This window comes from Capricornis sumatraensis, chromosome 3 (genome assembly GCF_032405125.1).
Source record: "Capricornis sumatraensis isolate serow.1 chromosome 3, serow.2, whole genome shotgun sequence".
Taxonomy (NCBI): domain Eukaryota; kingdom Metazoa; phylum Chordata; class Mammalia; order Artiodactyla; family Bovidae; genus Capricornis; species Capricornis sumatraensis.
The window spans coordinates 179122648-179132905 of NC_091071.1; the positions used below are offsets into that span (position 1 = coordinate 179122648).

Below are 10258 nucleotides of genomic sequence, written 5' to 3' on the forward strand. Positions count from 1 at the left end.
CCTTCGATCTTAAATAAACAGTAAGCTAGGACTCCTTTCTCTGTATTACTGGAATAAGCAAAAAGCTGCTGTAACCATCCCCAGATCTCAGTGGCTGAACAGAGCGGGTTCCTCCTTGTGCCCCGGTGCCGTGCAGGTTGGTGGGCTTGGCGTGGAGACTCTCGTCACTCATTTAGCCCCTGTCCCCCTGCAGCTCTTCCCCTCCCCCATCAGACCCACTGCATCCCGAGGGCTCAAAGAGCAATTTTAAGGACCAGGCACACACCGGACTGGCCAGAACCTACATGTGGTCACGCGGTCCTAAGTGCAAGGATGCCTGGTAGTGTGACCTCACAGCGTGCTGAGGGAGGGGGCACAGTCACCCACAGTCCCCAGAAACCTCCAGCTCCGTCCACCCCATTGAAAACAGGCATCCTGCCACACTCCAGATCACGTGACCTCGTAATATTTAATTCGCCTCATTCATCAGCTCCTGAAGTAGATTTCCCGACAGATACACCTCATTTTCCTGCGCTTCACTTCAGAATGCTTCACCAATAACTGCTTTTTTATTTTTTTAAACAAACTGAAGGCTTGTGGCAACCCTGCCTTGAGCAAGTCTAGGGTGGCCATTTTCCCAACAGTGTTTGCTCACTTGGGCCACAGCCTGGCGATTCTCACAGCCTTCCAGACTTTTTCATCATTTTATCATCATATTTGTAATGGTGATGTGTGGCCAGTGGCCTCTGCTGTTACTAGTACAGTATGGTGAGGGCTCAGGGAAAAGCACGTTCTAGCAACAAAGCGTGTTTTTTCGGCTGTGTCAGTTCTCAGCTGCGGCACGTGGCACCTTCCCGGGTCGGGCGGATCGTCCGTGGCAGTGTGCAGGCTCAGGAGGCGTGCCACGTGGGCTCTCTAGCCGTGGCGCGTGGGCTTAGCAGCCCTGAGGAACGTGGGATCTTACTTTCCTGACCAGGGATCGAACCCACATCCCCTGCATCGTAAGGTGGACGGACTCTCACCACTGGACCACTAGGGAAGTCCCAGCAATACAGCGTTTTTAAACTGGATGTAACGACACTGCCCTGAGCAGCCTGCAGTGTGAACACGACTTGTACACGCACTGCTGCTGCTGCTGAGTCACTCAGCCGTGTCCGACTCTTTGCAGTCTCACAGACTGCAGCCCACCAGGCTCCTCCGTCCATGGGGTTCTCCAGGCAAGAATGCTGGAGTGGGTTGCCAAGACCTTCTCCAGGGAACCTTCCCGACCCAGGGATTGAACTCGGGTCTCCTCTATTGCCGGTAGATTCTTTACCATCTGAGCCACCAGGGGAGGCCTTTTATAAGCAGTGGGAAACCAAAACATTCAGAGGGCTGTACAGCGACATTCGCTTTCTCAGAGCGAGCTGGAAGCAAGCCCTCAGCACCCCAGGCCTGCCTGTACCCATCACATGTGCCCCCGCAGGAGACGCCAACCTCCTGGAACCAGAAACCTCACGCGTCTCTTCTCCGTGAAGCCCACAGTGCCCAGCAGAATACCAGACACATGGTAGGCTCCCAGCGCTGACTGAACACACGTTAGACTAACAGGAACACCACTCCGCGGACCACCGGACACCCAGAAGGAGGCGGGAGGGCGCGGCCGTCAGAGAAGGGTGCGCCAGGCCCTCAGCCACTGGGCTCCGGGGGAATCACCGCTCACAGGTCCCTGAAGGCCCCACGGGCGGCCTGGGCCCTGCCCCGGCACTCACGTGCTCACACTCCCTGTGTCCCCTGAAAGGGACTGCCCACCCTGCCCCATCCATGACCACAGAAGGCAGCACTTCCAAACAAGGTATTTATTTGCATACGGAAAACAAGACCTCGGCCAGGGGCCCAAGGGCAGGAAGGGGCCAGGCTTCCTGCACCAACCCCCACTCACCTGGAAGGAGGGGGGAGGTCTACAGACTTCAACTCTCCCATCCCTACCCACCCTATCCCCCTACTCAAAAATAATTCTCCCTTGCCCCCATTAAAACCTACTCAATCAAAAGAATGGGACCGCCCAAGAGAAATGCCAGGAAAAAACAAGCAACTGTTAAGCATGGAGATGGCAGCTGGCCGCTCCATCCCAGTGACAGACTAGCCCCTCGAAGGGTTACCCTGTCCTCCCACGGGGTGAATCCCAGTCTTGAAACAAGATAAAACCCTAGAGCCTAAAACAGTCCCCCATGACCTTTGAATTCCAAAGCCAGCTAACCCCACCCCGGCCCAGCCTCTCGCTGGGATGAGCCCCCCATGGCCTTCTGAGGGGAGCTGGGCGGCAGCAGCAGGCCAGCTGGCTACATCCTGAAGCTCTCATCATAGTCCTGCTTCGTCAGCCACTCGGACTTGTACGTCGACAGCTGAGCCATCACGGATGCTCCCAGCCAGACGCTGAAGTGCCTGCTGGAGCCCGCAAACACGGAAGCCTTGGTGGGGGCGAAATGGCTGTCGAGCAGCTGGGAGAGACGCATGGTAAAGCCAGGGTAGAGGGTGTTGCCCCCGCAGGGCACCACGTGGGAGGCGAGCAGCGGGCACAGGCTGGCCTCGCAGGCCTCGATGGACTCCATGGTGGCCTGGGAGAGGCTGGGCCCCTGCAGGTCGAACACCTGGGGGCTGAAGAACATCTCGGGGGCCAGCCGCTGCATGGGGGTCAGCTCCACCGCAGTGCCGTCCGGCAGGTGGTAGCTGTTGCTCTTGTCGGCGCCGCTCGGCAGGCCCTGATAGAAGTCCAGCTCCTCCCCCAGGTTCTGCGGCACGTAGCACTTATGCATCTGGGTGCTGGCCACGGTGTCCAGCTGGAACAGGTTGTGGCAATTGTAATCTTCCTTGAAGAGGCTCTTGAAGAGATAGGCCGAGAGGTCCTGGCCCGCGAACTCCAGCGTCTTCGTCCCGGGCCGCAGCGGGCGGCCCAGGTGGAAGGGCTGCACGCGGGTCAGGCCACAGCCTGAGTCCACCACCACGCCCGTCAGCAGGCCGGACGAGTACAGTGACATCTCCAGCTGGTCGGCCAGAAGCACAGACGGCACATCCAGCAACTCGAACATGATCTGCAGGAGGGGAGCAGACAGAACTCAGCGCGCCCCCCAGGGCAGTGCCGGCAGAGTGCTCACCCTGGGGGGACTCGGGAAGGGTCCTGGAGGGTCAGAAAAAGCCAGGCTGCCTTTCAGAAGACCGTTCTGGCAGAGGGGCGGGGAGAGCCTCAGCGTGTGCACACAGGCGCTGAGACGCCTGGCTGTGTGAGCAGCGCGGCACAAGCGGGGCAGGTCCAGCGTGGGAGCTGCAGCCGGAGCTATTTGTTTCCCATTTTTTAAACTTTTGGCCGTGCCGGGTCTCTGCTGCACAGGCTTGTCTCTAGCTGCGATCAGGCTGCGCGCCAGCTGCAGGGCGCCTCTCACTGTGGCAGCCTCTCTGCTTGTGGGGCACAGGCTCTCGGGGGCTCGGGCTCAGTGGTTGCGGCTCCCGGGCTCCAGAGCAGAGGCTCAGTAGCTGCGGGTCACGGGCCTGGCTGCTCCGCGACACGTGGGGCCTTCCTGGACCAGAGATGGAACCTGTGTCTCCTGCACTGGCAGGCAGATTCTTCACCACTGAGCCAGCAGGGAGGCTCCTGAACCATTTTTTCATAAGACGGAAGTGATGAGAGAAGAAAGCCACGCTGCACACAGACCACTGCCTCCTGAAAGGAGGGGCAGCAGGAAGGGAAGGCAGAGGGGTGGGGCGGGGGAGACACGCTAACCTCCTGACACGTGAAGTCCGTGTTTTAAGATAAACACTTTCCAAACACCAAGACAAAGCTGGAATTCTGATCTTTAGAGCTTGGCAAGTCCCCCGGCTGATTTTTCCTCTGCCTGTCACCCCCACAGTCTTTACAGAGCACCCCACCCCCTCCTCCCCAACCGCCCAGCCCAGGCTGCGTCCCCAGGGCTCTGACACCACAGATGCAGAAAGGCTCCAACAGCCCAGCTCTGTAGCCCCTGGAGCCTCTGGCCACCGAGCCACCTTTGCAGGCCCGCAGGCCCACCTTCGCCCCTCAGTGGGAGGGAGCTCTGTCCATTCCTATGTTCAGAATATTGCCCCTTTACCAGCCCCTCCCCATACAGAAGCCAAGGTCCTCTTTTCCAAAAAAAAATCAAATGAGAACCCCTCACCCCACTTAAAGCTCTCCAGGAGCTCCATATTCACTCAGAGCAGAGGCTGGCAAACATTTTCTATAAATGGTTCAGGGTGTCAGATGTAACAAATAAAAATACAAGATACCCAATTAAATCTGAATTTCAGATGGACAACAAATAATGCTTCACTATGTCCTAGGACTTCCCTGGCGGCTCAGACGGTAAAGCGTCTGCCTACAACATAGGAGACCTGGGTTCGATCCCTGGGTCAGGAAGATCCTCTGGAGAAGGAAACGGCAGCCCACTCCAGTACTCTTGCCTGGAAAATCCCATGGACGGAGGAGCCTGGTAGAGTGCAGTTCATGTGGTCGCAAAGACCTGGACATAACTGAGCGACTTCACTTCGCTTCCCTGTATATGCAGTGTTTGATACACTAAAACATTATTTGCTGTGATGGGAAATTCCAGTCTACCATGTATTTTATCTAGCAGACCCACAACGGTAAGTACTCTTCAGGCTTCACGAGCCACGGTCTCTTTCCAACTACTCAGTTCTGGGCTGCAGGGTGAAAGCAGCCGTAGGTGATGTGTAAATGAGCGGGCGTGGGTACGTTTCAATAAGTCTTTATTTATAAAGACAGATGGTGAGCCACACCTGACCAACTGGCTATAGCTTGCTAACCTTCGATTCAGAATAAAATCCAACCACATCCCGCAGCCTACCAGACCTATGAGATCCAGCCCCTGGCTCCCTGCTGCCACCCTCCCTAGTTTGCTGGGCTCCAGTCTCCCAGAGAAGGCCTCCCTGATCACCATCTTCCAAGGGGCTCCCCTTTTTTCCCTCAGTCAGTTTCACCCCACTGCATTTTGGTTTTAGAACTGATTACTACCTGGAATTTTGTTAACTTCCTCACCGTCAAGCATTCCTCCAGCACATAAGCTCTTTGAAGACCAGAAGGTTCTCTGTGAACATTTAGGGAGCCCATGAGCGCCCGGAGCCCCTCCACACAGCAGCCTGTTCACAGAGTGCTGGCCTGCTGCCTCCTGCCCCAGGGGGCCTCTGTGAGCCCCCCTCGCCTAACATGAGTGCTGGGCACACACGCGGGGCACAGTCAGTATTCACGGGGTGAATGCTTCAGAGGGCAGAGCTCCCGCACCCACACGGGTCTGAACACAGTGTCAGGCCCGCTCCCTGGAGGGGCAGCCCAGAGAAGCCCTTACCTCCAGGGTCTTCTGACGGTCCACGGGCTCCCTGAGGGGGCTCTCTGTGACGATCACAGGGAAGTCCCCATGCTCCAGCCGGTGCTTCTCCAGGATAAACGACCAGATGTGCTCCACACCCTCCCAGTTGATGACGCGGCCCCGCTGCACCGGGTAGCTGAAGGTGTCGGGTCGGAAAATGTCGATGCCAAGACTCACGCGCCGCCGAGCGTAGCTGGGGCCCGGGTTCTCCCGGCAGGGGATGTAGTTCACGACACTGGGCAAGACCAGCTGTGGCTCATTCCAGCCCGACAAGCCAGCCTTCAGAAAGGCAGAGCCATGGTCGATGACGATGGTTCTCGCAGACATGGCGGAGGCGGGGGAGGTCTGCTCACGGGCTCCGCAGGCGAGTCTGGCCACCTGTGGAGGCAGAGGACGGGGCGATTATGAGCCACTCTTGGCCGCCACTGGCTTCTCCACCCCACAGTCAAACCTCAGGCTCCCCTGAATTCATCTGCTCCCCTTTCCGGGCCTTTGAACCAGCTGCAACCTGCACCCAAACCCCCATTCCATAAAGTCCACCTCCCAGGCCCCACCTGGACGTCCAGCCGATCCCCTTGCCCCCACTTCCCACCAAGCTTCTCCTCTTGCACTTGGCACACCTGTCCACACCAACTGGGCATTTCTGCTCCCAGAGGCCCTCTCACAGTCTGCAGACTCCTAAGAAGCTTGTCACACAAGGTGGGCTTGGCGGACTTTGGCTGCCTGACTGAGGACACATGGAAGACGAAGCTTTAGCTGCGGGGGCCGCCCCCCTCGATAACAGTGAGCCCACAGGAGCAGCGACAGGAACAGCGACAACGATGACGACGACCAAGGCGACCGCCTCTGCAGTGGACGCTCTCCTGCCTACCTAGCGCTGCGAAGCTGAACTTCAGGTTGAGTGTGGCAAGACAGTCATGCGTGTCCATCAGAAATGATCAAATATCAACACTTTCATACGGTTTGACCCAACAAACGGTCCCCTTTTGTTTTCACCACCGTTTATACCATTTTACTTTCACCACCATCTATTTGGCAAGTACCATCATGATACTCATTGACAGGTACGGAAGCTGGGGCATACGGAGATTAAAACCAGGGCCACACAACTAATAAAACCAGGGCTGAGACTTAAACCCAAACCAAAATCCAGAGAACACGGCGAGCATCAGGCTAGGCCGCTGAGAAGACACGGGGTTGGAGTATGTGCTGAGCATCTAACCGACTGTATACAAGAGGCTGTGAGTGAGGCAGCTGACCAGGACTGCGGTCAGCGTCCGCATCTGTATAGTGAGGGCAATGAAAAACACACACGTGCTGAGGAGGTAGGCGTGGCCACCAGCTGATTTTCAGACTTGACTATAAAAATATACTAGCCAAGACTATGCGGTATTGGTAAAAGGACAGTCACAGAGATCTAAAGGACAGGGTGGAGAGCCCAGAAATGAATCCACACAGAAAATGTCACCTGACCTTCGAAAAGGTGCAGAAACAATGACATAAGCAAAGAGAGGCCTCTGAATAAACGGCAGGAACAACCGCAGATCCCCATGCAGAAAAATCGCGACTCCACATCTCATGTTGTGTTCGAAATTCACTCAAAATAGATCATAAACCTAAATATCAGACCTAAAACTATACAAGTTTTGAAAGAAAACACAGCAGAAAAATCACTGTGATCTCAAAAGTTTTCTAAGATACAACATTAATAGCCTGATTCATAAAAGAGCAAATTGAGAGGTTGGGCTTCATCAAACTCAAGAACTTTTGCTCTTCAAAAGAAACTAATAAGAGAATAACCCATATAAGATACAGACTGGGAGACAATAGTTACAAACCACATACCTGATAAAGAACTTTTATCCAAGAAACGTAAAGGACTCACAAAACCCAATAATATGAAAATAGCCCAATTTCTTAGATGGGTGAAAGAGTTAAACACTTCACAAAAGACAATATAGGGATGGCAAATGTACACATGAAATGATGCTCGACGTCATTAGGAAAATGAAAACTAAAAACACGGTGATCCCACTGTACCCCTGTGAGCATGACTAAAGTCGAAGGTTGACTATACCAAGAGCTGGCAAGGAGGCGGAGGAACCAGAGCCCTCACGCACACTGTCAGGGAATGCGAGACCATGCTCCCACCTTAGGAAACAGCCTGCCCGCTTCTCAGAAAGTTAAATATACATCTACCACACAGCCCAGTGTTTCTACTCCAAGGATTCACCCAAGGGGAACAAAAGCTTCTGTCTGTACCAAAAACACATGTACGTGTTTTTAGAACGTTCCCTCATAATCACTCAAGCGTAGAAACAAGCTACACATCAGCTGGAGAGGCACAGACACACGTCCATCCCAGGAACTCACACTCGGCAAGAAAAAGGAGCAAGTGATACACACAGTAACGTGAGTAATCCTCAAACGCGCTGAGCTCAGTGAGCGGCCAGACCCAGAAGATGCGCGCTGCAGGAGCTCCCGTTCACACAACGTCTTGGAAAAGGCAAAAGCATGAAGACAGAACGAACCTGCGGCTCTCAGCAGCCAGAGGTGGAGAAGGGCTGACCCAAGGGGCACGGGGGCCCTGGGGCTGAGGTCCTGTCCTGACTGTGGTGGTGGGCGCACACTGCACGCATCTGGCAAAGCTCTCACATCCATACAGTGAAGAGAGGGGTGTTTCCTCTGAGTAAAAGTTAAGGCGCAAACCCAGTGGGGGTGGAGACAAATGAAAGATACGTGAAATCTCCTTGCAGAATGCAAAACGTCACACACTCAGCAGACTCGGTACCAAGGATGCACGTGGGTGTCCAGCGAGAGAGACACCCCGGGAGCCACTCAGCCCGAGGCCACGCCACCAGCAATGCGCCTGCCTCAGCTTCCGAGCAGCTGCGTCGACCTGGCGCTCAGAGCAGGGCACCCACCGCCTGGCCCTGGCCAGCAGCCGCCCGCTGTCGCCCTCCTTGGGGCCTTCCTCGAATTAGCTCTGACAATAGATGGGGGAGAGCAAAGAGAAGAAGTGAGACAGAACCAAGGCTCCAGTCTCCTCCCTTGCCTGCTGGGACCCAGAGTGATGGAGAAACAGGCATCCAGATGACTTCCGGGATATAGGCTGTACCACCGACCTCTCTGCACCTCAAGAGCGGGGCAACTGGCAACTGGCAACTGCTTCCTCGCCCCTGGCATCTGGAACCAGGAGATGCAGGCAGGCCAGTGTCCACTGTGACGGCTGATCGAGTTGCTCACTTAGGGGCCTCCAGGTGGGTGGCCCAGCTGCCCTGGCCTGGGAACCTGAGGATGGGGAGCAAGGGGCCATCCTCCCCCTGGACCATGACTGCAGGAAGAGAGTCTGGATGGCTCCAAGGACCCCATCCCCAGGACAAAGATTAAAATGTACACATTCAAAAGCACTTTTCTGAGCCACCTATTGTATAACACAAACCCTACTGAGCATCATGGATCCAAATCATTCTGATATGGTTCCTAACCCCCTAGAGCTTACACTCTACCGAGAAAGACTGTCAGCAAGCACCTGATCAAATGTATCACACCAGATGGGATTAGCACAATAAAGGAAAAGAAAACCTGGTAAAAGCAACACAGAGTATAAGGGGCACAGAGGCTTGGTGTTATTCTAAACAGGGCCTCCTTTTAAGAGTGACAGCTGAGCAGAGAACTGAATTCAGTGAGAGAACGAGGCATGGGATTACCTGGGAAATCATTCCAAGCTAAAGGAACAGCAAGTGCAAAGGGCCTGAGGCAAAAACTGCCAGCTGCGATCTAAGAGCACCCCAGAAGCCAGTGTGGGGGACACGGTGGGCAAGGGAGGGAGCTGAAGATTTCAGATGGGGCTTTCGGGCGGTGCTGTGCTGAGAGCTGAGAGAAGCCACTAAGGGTTTGAATTGGGGAATGAATGTTATCTGACTTGAGTTATAAAAAGGCCCACTGGGCTGATGTGAAGCACAGACCACGAGGGCAAGAGGAGAAGCAGGGGGAAAAAGGATGTGAAGGATGATGGCGGCCGGCACTAAGCTGGTAACTACCGAGGAGAGGCGCTCACATTCTGGATGTATTTAAGAAAGATGGGTACGATGGAGCGTGAGGCAAGATGAGGACTAAAGAGCGGTGCCAAGATTTCTACCCCGAAAGCCGGAAGGATGACGCATGCACTCACGCTAAGATGAAGACCACGGGAGGAACAGGTTTCACACAGGGAGGAAATCAGGAATTTGACTTTGGACGTGACAGAAGTCTGAGATGCCTACCACACCAAGAGGCGTCCTTAAGGCACCTGCATGAGGACGCCTTAGGGCAGAGTTTACAGGCACCTGAGCTGGAGCTGAAACTGAGAATCAGCGGATGGGTGCACGCGTGCTAAGTTGCTCAGTCGTGTTCGACGCTTTGTGACCCCATGGACTGTAGCCCGCCAGGCTCCTCTGTCCATGGATTCTCCAGGCAAGAACACTGGGGTGGGTTGACATTTCCTCCTCCAGGGGGTCTTCCCAACCCAGGGATCGAGCCAACTGGTGTCTCCTGTGTCTCCCGCGTTGGCAGGTGGACACGCCTGGGGAGCCCTCGGGAATGGGTGGAGCTGCAGATCCTGGGCATGGCTGAGCTCACGCAGGGACCCGGTGTAGAGGAAGGCTGATGCCTGAGGGGCTCTAAGGTCTGGAGGCCGGGCCTTGAGAGGAAGCAGTGAGGACGACGACAAGCAGAGGCCATGGAGGCGAGCGGGAACCCAGAGGGATGACCTCAAAGGCCAAGCAGAACAAACGTTTCAAGAAGAGGAGAACTGCACGTGCTGAGAAATCACCATAAGGACAAAGAAATACCGACTGGACGAAGCAACACAGAAGCCACCAGGCAAGAGAGCCGCAGTGGGAAGGGGAGGAGAAAAGCCTGAG

General features: G+C 55.2%; 1 protein-coding gene across 1 annotated transcript; it reads right to left on the minus strand.

The window, feature by feature from the left end:
* Nucleotides 1–2300: 2300 nt before the first annotated feature.
* On the minus strand, nucleotides 2301–5681 carry ACTL8 (actin like 8). The gene is made up of 2 exons (XM_068966892.1): nucleotides 5334–5681; nucleotides 2301–3050 (listed from the first exon to the last, which is right to left on the minus strand). The coding sequence occupies exons 1-2, from the start codon at nucleotides 5679–5681 to the stop codon at nucleotides 2301–2303; spliced, it is 1098 nt and encodes a 365-aa protein (XP_068822993.1).
* Between the last annotated feature and the right edge of the window lie 4577 nt (nucleotides 5682–10258).

Coding starts and splice junctions, on each gene's coding strand:
- ACTL8 (XM_068966892.1), bottom strand. CDS start 5,681: ATGTCTGCGAGAACCATCGTCATCGACCATGGCTCTGCCTTTCTGAAG. Junction 3,051..5,333: donor ACCGTCAGAAGACCCTGGAG/GTAAGGGCTTCT, acceptor CCCCTCCTGCAG/ATCATGTTCGAGTTGCTGGA.